The sequence below is a fragment of the Pelophylax lessonae genome, assembly GCF_965119305.1.
Source record: "Pelophylax lessonae genome assembly, chromosome: 3".
Classification (NCBI taxonomy): domain Eukaryota; kingdom Metazoa; phylum Chordata; class Amphibia; order Anura; family Ranidae; genus Pelophylax; species Pelophylax lessonae.
In genome coordinates, this window is record NC_138770.1 from 575225659 (window position 1) to 575240942 (window position 15284).

The window sequence follows — 15284 nt, forward strand, 5'->3', positions numbered from 1 at the left end:
CAAGGAAAAGATGAATGCAGAAATGTACAGAGACATCATTGATGAAAATCTGCTCCAAAGCGCTCTGGACTTCAGACTGGGACGAAGGTTCATCTTTCAACATGACAATGACCTTAAGCACACAGTCAAGATAAAAAAAGGAGTGGATAAGGGACAACTCTGTGGATGTCCTTGAGTGGCCCAGCCAGAGCCCAGACTTGAACCCATTGAACATCTCTGGAGAGATCCTAAAATGGCTGTGCAGCAATGCTCCCCATCTAAGCTTGAGAGGTTCTGCAAAGAAAAATGGTAGAAACTGCCCAAAAATAGATGTGCTAAGCTTGTAACATCATACTCACAAAGACTTGAGGCTGTATTTGGTGCCAAAGTTCTTCAACACAGTATTGAGCTAAGGCTGTGATTACTTATATTTTTTTTCATTTTTTATTCTTAATAAAGTTTGCAAAGATTTTAAACAAACATCTTTCACGTTGTCATTATGGGGTGAATTGTGAAGAAAATAATGATTTGAATGCATTTTGGAATAAGGCTATAACAAAATGCAGAAAAAGTGAAGCGATGTGAATACTTTCCGGATGCACTGTACAGGAAAAACCTATGCAAAATCAAGAATGAAAAAAGTAAAAAAATGCGTCTGTCGTTCTAAAAAATAAATAAATAATAATACACAGATGGATAAGTTCCGGTTCACACTACCGCGACTTGTCAGGCGACTTGGTTGCCTGACCATTCGCGGTCCAATCTGTGCTACGGGAACCGTTCTAATAGGAGCGACTCAAGTCGCTCCGACTTGGAAAAAGGTTCCTGTACTACTTTTGACAGAAGTCAGAGTGACTTGCATTGACTTCCATTATGTGAAGTCCGTGCAAGTCGCGCCGAAGTTACGGTGCACAGCGACTTCACTAGTCGCCCCCGAAGTCGGATCGCCGTAGTGTGAACCGACACTAAGACAGAAAATGAACAAAGCCCTGGTTGTTTTTGTAAAGTTCAACTGCAGTTTCATTCTGGATACTGCCCTGCTACACCAAAATGTTTATACATAACCCCTAAATAATGCATACCAAAGGGGTCTTACCGTATATACTCGAGTATAAGCAGAGTTTTTCAGCACATTTTTTTTGTGCTGAAAACGTCCCCTTCAGCTTATACTCGAGTCAAAAACCGGCCAACGTGCTTTACATTTAAAAATGGCGCCGACAGGCGCCAACGTGTCACCGCGCATGCGCCACCGCCGCTCGGACAGGCCGTATACGAGCTTTCCCGAGCGGCGCATGCGCAATGACGTGTCGGCACCATTTTTCAATTTAAAGCGCTTCTAGAACCGGTAAGTGAAACAAAGCCGCACTACCTGCCATTATGCGGGGCTGCGGGCATACAAGGGATGCAGTGCTGCGGGCATGGTACACCTGTACCATGCCCGCCGCCCTGCATTCTCATCCTAGGCTTATACTCGAGTCAATAATTTTTCCCATTTTTTTGTGGTAAAATTAGGGGTCTCGGCTTATACTCGGGTTGGCTTTTACTCAAGTATATATGGTACTTAATTGCAGGTCTCTTTCATATGATCAAATGACAAACACCTGTACCATGCCCGCAGCACTGCATCTCCTGTAGTATGCCCGCAGCCCCGCATTCTCTTGTACCATGCCTGCAGCCCCGCATTGTCCAGTACCATGCCCGCAGCCCCGCATTGTCCAGTACCATGCCCGCAGCCCCGCATTGTCCTGTACCATGCCCCCAGCCCCGCATTGTCCTGTACCCTGCCCCCAGCCCCGCATTGTCCTGTACCATGCCCCCAGTCCTGCATTGTCCTGTACCATGCCCCCAGCCCTGCATTCTCCTGTACCATGCCCGCCGCCCTGCATTCTCCTGTACCATGCCCGCCGCCCTGCATTCTCCTGTACCATGCCCGCCGCCCTGCATTTTCCTGTACCATGCCCGCCGCCCTGCATTCTCGCCCTAGGCTTATACGAGTCAATTTTTCCCATTTTTTTGTGGTAAAATTAGGGGCCTCGGCTTATACTAGGGTCAGCTTTTACTCGAGTATATACAGTACTTAATTTCAGGTCTCTTTCATATGATCCAATGACAAACTCTGCCCTTTCTAGTGCTTTCAACATGATCACATTTTTTTCATCATCTGTACTTTCTTCTATGGGACAAAGGACATGTAGTACATTGACCCATGCTGCCAAGTGCTTTCTAAAACTAATTATACAATGTGACCACTCCCCCCACCCCCCAATCCAACAGCTAGCAAGGAGAAAGCCGACTCAGAATGGCAGCTTGTTTAAGCTCTGAAGACTTTCCACAGACAAGCAACAGCAAAAGAAATGCAGGGATTTTGGTTGGGCAGGGGCAGTTTCAGCTACTGCAAAGACAGGCGGCTGTTATAAATTGGTTGTCTCCTTTCTAGCTGTTGTCTGATAAACTGCAGTAGGAGAGGGGGGGGGGGGGTGTGTGTGTGTTTGGGTTGAGCGGCACAGATCAAACCTCATTATTAGACTTAGAATACACCTAGCAACCAGGTACATGTAATTTAGGGGACAGAACAGTAAAAAAAAAAAAAAAAAATGATCTTTTTTGAATGCTGTATATATTTGCTGTGCGGAAACCATTCTATGCTGCATTACACATCAAGTCCAAACTGTGTAATAACGCTAGGCTGTCACTGACCCTGAGCACAATCCAACTTCACGTTGGGAGGCAACCAGGGTCAGAGAAGGATGAAGAGTGGAGAAGTTAAGTAGTTCTTTTGGCACTTTACACAAGTAGTAGGATTGGAAAAAAAAAAAAAAAAAAAAAAAAAAAAAGTTGGGTTCTAACGAAGGACCTAAAGCAATATAAAACCATCAACGGTTTTAAAGTTTCAGTAACTGATTTACTTATTCCTATTATGCAGCCTTGCAGCCTCTTCCATCTTGCAGCCATTTGTTCTAGTTTATGTTACTGTCCTGAATGCTGGAAAACTGTTCCTTGCAGGATTCCATTGAGCCTCCCTTTTGGGTGCTCCCCTGCCAGGACTATAGTGGTGTTCTTCCTACACTGTATCTACACAAACACACAGCCCTGAAGCCAAGGCTGGCAAGACACTCCCCTAGTCCTCCCCACACAGCTGCTACAAGGCTGTCATGTCCCCTTTGTTACCTCATGCCTTTGAAATACTCTGGTGCAAGTAACCCCCCCCCCCCCCCCAAGAGGTTCGGAGAGAGCGCACCAATGTTGCTGGAGCAGACTACTTAAAAACTTCAAAACTGAACATGATTGGGCAGAAAGATCAATATTTACTAGAGATGCACTGAAATTATAGCAGCCTAAACAAATCGGCCAAAAATGGTGTTTTCGGGATTTTGCCGTTAAGGAAAAAAGGTGCAGAAAATGGCCCCAAAAATGCACATGATTTTACTGCGTTCATGGTGTGTTTTTCATAGGTTATTTGACACAAAAACAGCATAAAAAACGTAACACGGGTGCGTTATAAGTTTTCAATGCATTTCAAACAGGGGAGGTATGTTTTTTTTTTTATTTTTCTAACTGACTAAATATGCAGGAGGCAAGCAATACATTTAAATTTATGATATAAATAAAAAATTTGAATACAGTTATACACATACATTATATATATATATATATATATATATATATATATATATATATATATATATATATACACACACACACACACACACACAATATATATATTATACAGTGGGTACGGAAAGTATTCAGACTCCCTTAAATTTTTTACTCTTTTGTTTACTCTTCTTTACCTCTCTCACCAAGGCTCTTCTCCCCCGATAGCTCAGTTTGGCCGGACGGCCAGCTCTAGGAAGGGTTCTGGTCGTCCCAAACGTCTTCCATTTGAGGATCATGGAGGCCACTGTGCTCTTAGCAACCTTAAGTGCAGCAGAAATCTTTTTGTAACCTTGGCCAGATCTGTGCCTTGCCACAATTCTGTCTCTGAGCTCTTCAGGCAGTTCCTTTGACCTCATGATTCTCATTTAATCTGACATGCATTGTGATCTGGAAGGTCTTGTATAGACAGGTGTGTGGCTTTCCTAATAAAGTCCAATCAGTATAATCAAACACAGCTGGACTCAAATGAAGGTGTAGAACCATCTCAAGGATGATCAGAAGAAATGGAAAGCACCTGAGTTAAATATATGAGTGTCACAGCAAAGGGTCTGAATACTTAGGACCATGTGATATTTCAGTTTTTCTTTTTTAATAAATCTGCAACAATGTCAACAATTCTGTGTTTTTCTGTCAGTATGGGGTGCTATGTGTACATTCATGAGGAAGAAGAATGAACCTAAATGATTTTAGCAAATGGCTGCAATATAACAGAGTGAAAAATTTAAGGGGGTCTGAATACTTTCCGTACCCACTGTGTGTGTATATATATATATATATATATATATATATATATATATATATATATATATATATATATATATATATATATATATATATTTATATTATAAAATTATTTTTTTTTTTTGGACAAACTCATTTTCGGTTTCGGCCAAGTGCATCCTGAAATTTTAGTTTTAGCACCAAAATTTCCAGGTGAAAAAAGCTAATATGACTAAGAGACCTTTCTCAGTGAGGTGCTTCTAAACTACTCATAAGCCACTGATCGCTTTTGCGGCATTTGTAGTGCGCTTTTTTAAAGAAAATGTGACTCACAAACTGCTCCAAAAAATGTTTTGAGTCACCTTTGAAGTGCCTTACAGGAGCTTTCTATTCATTTAAATGAGAAGTGTGTTTTTGAAGCGCTTTATATTTTTTTACTTTCAAGCATGTTTAAAAGATGCTGCATGCCAGATTTTTTTTTACCGCACTGCCAGTGTACCGCCCCAGTGTGAAAACATTCATTGATTTTAATGGGAAGCATTTTTTTGTGAGCTTTTCATGCGCTTTTTTTTTTACGCCAAAGTGCTTGAAAAACTTCTCAGTGTAAAATGGCTCTAATATTTGGAGAGTGACCACTTTTGAAATTAAATCTATAGTATTCTATTAAGAATTAAGATCACTTAAACACCGACTTCATACATCTGTAAAGGTCTTGAGCTTTTTACACTTACATTCATGTCACAAAAGGCTCCTAAAAGATTGCTTTCTTGAGCTGAAATATCCTGGGAGAGGAAAGAGAAGAAAAAAAAAAAAAAAAAAAAACTTTTAGAAGTGAAAAAAACATTAATATCAAGTAGGGTTAGCATGAAAAATTGGATTTTTGACTTACTGCAAAATCCGTTTCTCTGATGTTCATTGACAGACACAGCTCCTAAACTTCTTAACCATAGGGTTATACTGCCCCCTACAGGAGTAGGACACTTGGCAGAAGAAAAGTGTGGCTACGCCTACAGGCAGACCCAGGGGGTATACTCCGTCTGTCTGCAATAGGTACTTTGTTTTGTTACAAGCAGTGTGACAGTGTCAGAAGATAATACACAACTCCACAGAGGGGTGGGTGCTGTCTCAGTCAATGAACATCAGTGAAATTAATTTTACAGTAAGTCAAAAATCCAATTTTCTCTTTCGTTCATTGACTGACACAGCTCCTGATAGTAATATCCATTGGGACGTCCCAAAGCAGTGTTAAACATGAGGGGTGGGAACAGGAAAAAATAAATCCCCATTGGGACGTCCCAAAGCAGTGTTAAACATGAGGGGTGGGAAGAGGAAAAAATAAATCCCCAAGGCTAACTATAGCCAACCAGGTAAACAGGAGCTCACCTGAAAAATAAAAAAAAATAAAAAAAATACACCCTCAGAGGACCAGATCCTCTACAGCAGCCTGCAAAAACCTTGCGGCCAAAGAAAGCATCCGCAGATACCAACACATCCACTTTATAGCACTTTGTGAAAGTGTGCACAGGCGACCAGGAGGACGCCTTCCAAACCTACATCACTGACGCCTGATGACGGAAAGCCCAGGAGGCACTTAGCGCCCGAGAATGCACAGGGAAGGCATGCAAAGCAATTTCCTTCAGATGTGTTGGCCTGGGACACAGGGAAGGCAATACAATGTCTTCTTTCAAATGAAAATCAGAGACAACCTGAGGAAGGAACAACAGACAGGGGCAAAAAACCACCCAATCACTGTGAACCACTAGTAAGCTGAACAACACCGCTAATTCAAACACCCTGTGCGCAGAGGTGAAGCCACTAACAAGGCCACCTTCTGGGACAGCGTAAGCAGGGTAAATCGCCCAAAGATTCTCAAAAAGAGGCTTCTGGAGGACAGAGCACCAAATCAAGGTCCCAAGGTGGCAACAGAGACCGCACAGGAGGTTTCAAGTGCCTAACTCCCTGAAGAAAAGTATGCACCAAGGAGTATGTGGCCAAGGAACATTGAAATAAGACCACTAAGGCCGACACCTGAACCTTGATAGGACTCAAGGCCAGTTTCTGCTCAACATCCCCCCCCCCCCCCCGTTGATGGAAGGTCAAGATCCGAGCCACCGAACAAAAACGAGGATGAACCCCAAGAGACTCACACCACGCAATGTAAGTCTTTCACGTACGACGGTAAATCTTCCTAGAAGTAGATTTCCTAGATTTTAAAAGAGTTGGAAACACCAACTCACAACTGTGAAGCCGGTTGGAAGACTGATCCTTAGAACAGCAGACCCTCCCTGAGAGTAAACTTCCAAGAAACATCGGAGACCAGCCGTACCAGATCGGCGTACCAAGCCAGGCGAGGCCAGTCCAGGGCCATCAAAATGACCAGAGCCCCTCCTGCCTCAATCCTGAGTAGAAGTCTTGGCAGGAGTTGGAGAGGAGTGAAATGTAAAAAAAAATAGAAGATACTGACCCCACGGGGCCACCAGTGCATCTGTGGCATCCACCAGAGGATCGCATGACCAAGCCACAAACCTCTGCACCTTTCTGTTGAGCCGGGAAGCCAACAGATCCACTTCGGGGTTAGCCCACTGGAGACACAAACTGATGAAGCACCTCTGAAAGAAGGGACTACTCTCTTGGGTTCAACGCCTTCCGACTGAGGTAATCCGTCTGCCAGTTTTCCACCCCGGGAATATGTACGGTGGAGAATGTTGAAGGGGAACCGTTCTGCCCAACTTAGAAAGACGGCTACCTCCAGAGCCGCCAGGACACTTCTTGTGCCCCCCTGGTGAATGACATAAGCAAAAGCAGTATCTGATCGCTTGGAGTTCCAGTTGATCTGTAATCTGGATTCCAGTGTCCAGATTCCCCGAGGAGAATATTTTCAGAGGACGCCACCCCAACTAGACAGGCTGGTATCTGTGGTGACCACTATCCAATACAAGGGGAGGAAGGATTCGCCCAGCCAAAGCGTAGAAGAACAAAGCCACCATATCAGGGACTCTTTATTCCCCGGCTCAGCCGGGTCCGATTGTCAGACTGTGGATTCTTATCCCATTTGGCCAGAATCTCCATGGCAGGGACCTCGTATGGAACTGTGAAAACAGAACCGCCTCGAAGGTAGACACCATCAGGCCTAGCACCTGCATGCAAGTGCGGAGCGATGACCATCTGCTGGACAGCAGGAGATAAATGTAGCCTGTAGTTTCTGGAGTTTGTCCAGAGGAAGGAGCACTCTGGCTAACTCCAAATCCAGAGTCAGACCCAGATAGTCCAGCTTGTGGACGGAACCAGAACAGACTTTTGAAAAATCAAAATTCAGCCAAACTCCCTCAAGCTCATATGGGGATTTCAACTTTTCCCCCCAGAGAAGTAGTAGAAGACTGTGCTACCAGAAGGAGGTCGTCCAAGTAGCCCAGTACTGCAATCCCCCATTGGCATAACAATGCTGGCACCGGGGCTAACACTTTCGCGAAGACCCGAGGAGCAGAGGCGAGACCAAAGGGTAACGCCACAAACTGATAATGCTCCCCTCCCATGGCAAAGCAGAGAAAGCGATGGAGACGGACACATATTGGAATGTGAAGGTAAGCAGCCTTGATGTTGATGGAGACAAGAAAATCCCCCTGATTCAGGGAAGCCACCGCCGTGCGAATGGACTAAATGCTGAACTTCTGGACCCGTACAAACTGTACAGCGCCTTGAGGTCAAGAATTGGACGCACCTTGCCTCCTTCCTGGGGACTGTAAACAGGTTTCAGTAAAAACCCTGAAAACATTCTGAAGTCGGGACCGTCGCCTGATAAAAGCTGCACGATTAATCATTAACTACTTGCCGACCGCTCACATTGGTGCTACTGCGGCAAAGTGGTTCGATTCCATCCAGCGACGTAGACCTACGTCGCTTGACTCCTCCCCTTGTGGGCGGCGCGTGCACGCCGCCGGAGGCTCTCTTCCACTGTATTCAGTTACAGCGGGAGTCGGGCCAGGGGAGGAGCGGCGGTGATCACCGCCGCTCTTCCCCGATCATCGGGGATCGAGTGTGGATATCCGCCCGCTTGTGTAAACAAAGCGGGCGGATCTCCTAAGTGACAGGCAGGGTCAAGATTGCAGGATTCAGCATAGCTGAACCTGCTATCTGTCCATGTGTCACACAGTCCCCTCCCCCCACACACGTCAGTAAGCACCAGGCATACATTAACCCCTCCCTCTCCAATAAAAATTAACCCCTTCCCTACCAGTGTCATTTTTACAGTAACAGTGCATATTTATAGCACTGATTACTGTAGTAATGTCACTGGTACCCCCAAAAGTGTCAAAAATGTCAGTGAAGGGTCCGATCTGTCCGCCGCAATGTCGCAGTCCGGCAAAAAAAAAAAAACGCACATCGCCGCCAGATCGCCGCCATTACTAGTTAAAAAAAAACAATAAAAATGACATAAATTTCCAGTAGTTAGTAGCTGCGATAACTTTTGCGCAAACCAATCAAAATACGCTTAATGCGATTTTTTTTTACCAAAAATATGTAGCAGAAAACACATGGCAAAGAAAGTTAAAAAAGATTGATTTTTACATTTTTTTTGGGGGGGGGGGGGGGGGGGAATTTCATATAAAAAAAAATGTGAAAAATATTGTTATTTTTTCAAAATTGTCGCTCTTTTTTTTGTATATAGCGCATAGGGGGGGGGGGGGGGTAAGGACATAAATTTAATTTGGGTACAGCATCGCACGACCGCTCAATTGTCCGTTAAAGTAACGCAGTGCCGAATCGAAAATGTGGCCTGGTCAGGAAGGGGGTAAAATCTTCCGGTCTTAAAGCGGTTAAAAATACGCTCATTGACAATTTTTTTGTCAAAGACATGTAGCTAAATACATTTTGGCCTAAATATATGACAAAAATTGAATATATTGGGTATTTTTTAACTGTCAAAGTAGAAAAATTATTTTTTTCAAAATTTTCGCATTTTTTTATTATCGCAAAAAATAAAAGCACAGAGGTGATCAAATACCTCCAAAAGAAAGCTCTGTTTGTGGGAAAAAAAAGAACGTAAATTTCGCTTGGGTACGGCGTTGCATGACCGCGCAATTGTCAGTTAAAGTCACACAGTGCCGAATCGCAAAAAGTGGCCTGGACATAAGACAGCAAAATCCTCCGGTGGTAAAGTGGTTAAAAAAAAAAATTGTGATCTTGATTAACCCCCCTCACTATCTTAAAACGGCATGTCCTCAATTCACACAGAGCGGTTTTCTGCTCACTTACGGCTGTCAAAAAAAAAAGCCTCCAGCAAATGTTTATCAACATTGTTAAGGCTGCTAGATAACTATAAACACAATGTTTTACAATGAATCATTTCGTTCTTTCAGATCAAACTAATGGACCGTCAGTGAGGGCAGTTTAACCTTTTAAAGACAAAAGCCTTTTTCTGAGACTTGTTGCTTAAGTCCCGGTTCACACTTGTGCGATGCGGGAAGGCTGCGAATTCGCAGCCTGTTCCCGCATCGCAAACGTACATCTGGCAGTTCACACTGCCATATGCGATACGCAGGGGGCGTCAATGAAATGTTAACGACACCCCCAGTTTGATCGCATATCGCAGTGCGATCTGACAGTTCGCACAGGATCGGATCGCACAAGTGTCCTGTGCGTCTTTTGTGCGGGTGCAGTGCGAATTCAGCCATACAAAGTGTATGGCTGAATTTGCATCCGCACATCCGATCGCATGTAATGACGCCAATGGACCACTGCCAAAACAGAGAGCGGAGCCACTGGGGGGGGCGCATCCAAAGGAGGCATCACAGATAAACTGTAGCCCCGGGGGGACAGATGGAGGGTGCCTGATGGGAAGGAGGGGAACCCAGGGGTCCGACCCTCCCAAGGAGAGGCCCACGTCCACCCCAAAATCCTCCAGGGGGAGAGGGGGGGGGGGGGGACAGCTACTTACAATACCAAGATCCAGACAGGCACCGCTCCAGACAGAATCCCTCGACATCGAAAAGGGGGGCTGTCGGGCAGGAGAACCGCTGCGACTCGGACTGAGACCCGGTCGTATGCGACCTATGGATTTAACTCGCAGGCCAGCCCCCGTCCGGTAGGGCTACGTCGCAGCTGACATAGCACGGAGCAGAGATCTGCGTGCGCTCGCTGGCCAGACTGGGGTGACCACTGGATCTAGATTATCAAGTCCGTCGCCCAGTCCGGCAGTTGATTGTAGATCTCGCTGGAAAAAAACAGGAGAAAAAAAAAAATTCTATCTAATTCTATTCTATCTAAAAAAAAATTGCTAGGTCCAGAGATCCCAGCAAGGAACTAGATCCCTACTCCTGACTAGGCAGAAAAAAAACTTAAGTACCTATAGCAGAAAGAGGGAGGATACCCCCTGGGACTGCCCATAGGCATAGCCAGTTTTTTTTTTCCTGCCTAGTGTCCTACTCCTGTAGGGGGGCAGTATATCCCAATGGTTAAGAAGATCAGGAGCTGTGTCAGTCAATGAACGAAAGAGAAATAATTACAGCTCTTACTAATGTGTGTAAGACCTTTTATTTCATAATTTTAAGACCTAATACACAACTTTTATGAAAAAAAAATAAATAAATAATTGGAGAGACAAATCAACACAATGCCAATAACTCACATAGCTTTTAGTTAACTGCCCCATATAACTGTTGAAAATCTGTCATTTAACATTTTATTTGCAGTAAAACAAAGGCTTATATCTAAGGCCCAACTTTAGGGATCATGTCCTTTAAACTCACAAGTGAGCCAAATACATTAAATGTTCAGGTACATTTCAGATTGGACTGTAGGAGGGGGGGGGGGGGGGGAATAAAGCGTTTAGATGCCAAAAAAACAAAAAACAAAAGAAGTATACATGGCCTTAAAGAATTATTCTGGGAAAAGCAGGATAAAATTGGGCATTATTAAAATTACTCAACATTACCGATCATAACTTTCAACCACTTTCCTTACAATGCAAGAGACATGCAGCACTGAGCCTAAAGCCCCGTACACACGCACCGAATGTCTGCCGAACGATCGGCCGTCTTTTGTCCGGTGCTGTCCTGTCGGCTGAAAAGTGCTAAAGACTGCACACGAATTTTGTCGGCCAACAACAGCCGACTGATGAAGTGATGTAATGTGATGGTTAACTTTCCGTGTGTTTTTTCTTTTCTGAGCATGCCCAGTCTTGCTAATCTGCTATTTGTCGGACGAATTCTGTACTGACTGGCGAACAATCGGCAGTTCTGGTGACGGCCAACAAATATTTTAAAGACTGCACGACAGATTCTGTTCGGCCGAAAATACGCTGTCGGCTGTCGGAAGCATCATACTAACAAGCCTACAATCGGCTGATCGGTCGGCGGCCGAATATTTACGGCCGACAATCGGTACGTGTGTACGGGGCTTTACTATCCAAAAATATTTTTTCCGTGTGCATCCCCTCTTACGACATCATGCTAAAAGAACAGCTCAAAGTGATTGTAAAGTCTCGTTTTTCCCCTACAAAAATAACAAACATGTCATACTTACCTACTCTGTTGCAGTTGGTTTTGCACAGAGCAGCCTGGATCCTCCTCTCCTCAGGTCCCTCTTCTGTGATCCTGGCCCCTCCCTCCTGTTCAGTGCACCCACAGCAAGCTCTTGCTATGGGGGCACCCGAGCTGAGTCACAGCTCCCTGTGTCCATTCAGACACAGAGTTTCAACCCACTTAACCCCCCCCCTCCCCTGATTGGCTAGCTGACTGACAGCAGCCAATGGCGCCGCTGCTGTGTCTCAGCCAATCAGGAAGTAGAGTCCCGGACAGCCGAGGGACTCGTGGACATCGCTGGATAGAGTTGGGGCTCAGGTAAGTATTAGGAGGTTCTGGGGTGGCTGCTGCACACACACAGAATGTATTAAGATAAAAAAAAAAAAAACCTTTTGCCTTTGCAACTCCTTTAAAAACAAAACAGCATGCTAAAAAGAAGTGGCCTTTCTGGCGCTGTAACCCCATAATAATGCTGGACATACCCAACGTAAATCTCTGGCAATTTGAAGCTTATATCTATAGAATAAAGATGACATGGCCACCATTTGCCACCAAAACAGCCTAGTTTTGGCTGTTATTCTGTGGGTCACAGGAGTGCAGATCGTTTTGCTCCAACCTGTTTTCCGTAGAGAGTGGGCTGAAGTCCGCTCTCTGCTGATGTCACAGAGCCAGTCCAGGCATCACAACCATGGAGTCCTAATCCACCCACATACCTGGACTGGCACCTCGCTCAGCCACTCTGCAAGCCGCTGAGAGCCCAAGCCGACTGCCCCTCCACAGCCCAGCACTCCAGTGAGCGAGGCGAGGGCAGGGCAGAGCGCTGTGAGAACCGAGTGATCGGCTGTGTTCAATCGCTCAGTTCTCAGTGTTAGAGGTGATCGCACCGATGCTGCATCCACCTAGGAAAGTATGAATCTTAAAATAAAACAAAATAAAAAACACACATACATCTCTTTTAAAGTGGAATTCCAGGCTATAACCATGCAACTTATTCCAACTCCTAGTCTAACATGTGAAAGGAGGATGCTTATACTTACCCATTCTCAGGGCACTCCGTTCCATTCAAGTAATCGGCTACCAGCAGCAGCTTCAGAGGAAGAGGGACAGCCACCAAAAGATGCCCCAACGTAGCATATGAGTGACGTCACCACCCAGCATTCCAGCCATTGTCTGATCTCTCCTCTCCCCTGAAGCCGGCCGCTGGGGAGATCACATGACCAGAGTGGAGCACTGGGAGAATAGGTTAAGTATATGCATCTTCCTTTTACAGGGTAGAATGGGCATAAGGGATAGGAGCACGTTTAAGCATACCTAGTAATAGTCTGAAATTCCACTTTAAAAAGTCTAGCTTTACCTGAAATGGATTTGGTCTTTAGTTTAGCAAAGAGTATAATAAAACCCTATGCCACTTTAGGGCTATTTCACACGGCCGCTCCGCTTGTCCGCAAATCATCCTATTTTTTTGCGGATGATTTGTGGACATAATGTAAGTGAATGGCACTGCGGATGTCAGCGGAATACCATCCGCTGACATACGATTTTCCTCCTTTCAGTTCTGTTCCGTTTTTTGGAACGGAACAGAACCCTTTTTTTTCATCCGTGTAAAAAACGGAAAGGAAGGAAAATCGGATGTCAGCGGTGTCATCCGCTGACATCCGCAATGCCATATACTTACATTATGTCCGCATATCATCCGCAAATGGATGGGATGATATGCGGGCACACGGAGCGGATGACACAAATGTCATCCGCTCCGTGAAAAAAAAAAAAAAAAGTCCCGCAGCGGACTAAAGCAGCGGAGCGGCCGTCTGAAAGAGCCCTTAGTATTTTTGGTCTGGCTTTCTGTCCATGAGACACAACAGTAAAGATTAATCTTATCAAAATAAGGGAACTTCCCCTAATAGCTGTTACTGGAACACACTCCAAATTGAAGGATTTCTCTTCATCTGTTTTGGTGACAACTGTAAGATTATACATTTCAAGCTACTTACTGTCCAGTGAACGACAAACAAAAAAGGTACATTACACGGTTTGGACATAAAACAGTATATATAAACCTTACTATACCGGGGTTCTAACTGTTCCTTGTTCTTTACAAAACTAAGAAAGTAGCCTTGAACAGAGATGCACTTTAAAATGATAGCTACATGACCAAACACCTATAGAGTACATCTAACAAACTAGTCATGACACAGTTGGATGTACAACCCCAATTCCAAAAAATCTACATAAAACAGAATGCAATGATTTGCAAATCTTATTAACCCATAGTTTATAATAGAAAAAAATCTAAAAATGTTTAAACTGAGAAAATCTACAATCTTAAGAAATAAGGTTATTTTGAAATGGATGGCAGCAACACGTCTCAAAAACATTGGGACAAGGCCATGTTTACCACAGTGTAGCATCCCCCCTTCCTATAACATTCTGTAAACATTTGGGAACTAAAAAGACCAGTTTATGGAGTTTTGGGGGAGGAATGTTGTCCCATTCTTGCCTAATATAGGATTCCAACTGCGTAACAGTCTTGGGTCGTAATTTTCATTTCAAGATGCGCCAAATACTTTCAATTGCTGAAAGCTCTGGAGTGTAGGCAGGCTAGTTAAGCACCCGGACTCTTCTACTATAAAGACCTGTCTTCGATGCAGTTTAGCAATGTCCTGTTGAAATAAGCAAGGCCTTCCCTGAAATAGGTGTCTGTATGGGAGCATATGCTGCTCTAAAACATTAATATATCTTACAGCATTAATGGTGCTTTTCCAGATGTGCAAGCTGCCCATTCCACTATTGCACCCCCATACCATCAGAGAAACCGTTTTTTAAAAGGAGCGCTGATAACAAGCCAAGAGGTCCTTCCCCCCTCTTGAGTCCAGAGAAAGTGGAGCCTATGGTTTCTAAAAACAATGTAAAATTAAATTAATCTGACCACAGAACAGTTTTCCACTTTGCAACAGACCATTTTAAATGAGCTGAGCCCAAAGAAGACAGTGGTGTATCTGGATTATGTTCAGATATGGCTTGTTGTTTGCATGATAGAGCTTTACCTTGCATTTTTGGATGGCTCTGCGAACTGTGTTCACAGAGAGTGATTTTTGGAGGTATTCCTGAGCCCATGCAAGGATGTCCATTACAGAATCATGTCATACAATGCTGTCTGAGGGCCCAAAGCTCACCGGTACCCAATATGTAGTTTGGGCCTTGTCACTTGTGCGCAGAGATTTTTTTCAGATTCTCAAAATCATTTGATATTATGTACTTTAGATGATATATTTAGAAGGAGACATACAGCCAAAGCTCGTTTGGCTGTACTTCTCCTATGGATTACAGGAGTGCAGTTCGTTTTGCACTCCTGTGACCCGTTTTCAGCAGAGAGCGGTCTGAAGTCCATGCTCTGCTGACGTCACAGAG

The 15284-nt window shown here is 44.4% G+C and overlaps 1 protein-coding gene across 1 annotated transcript in view; it reads right to left on the reverse strand.

Annotated features, from left to right (window-relative positions):
- The window catches only part of USP34 (ubiquitin specific peptidase 34), a 600284-nt gene that overhangs the window by 501841 nt on the left and 83159 nt on the right, over nucleotides 1-15284 (reverse strand). The window contains exon 4 of the mRNA XM_082250967.1: nucleotides 5088-5138. Within this exon, the coding sequence (XP_082107093.1) occupies nucleotides 5088-5138 (51 nt within the window). The remainder of the gene's footprint in view (nucleotides 1-5087; nucleotides 5139-15284) is intronic.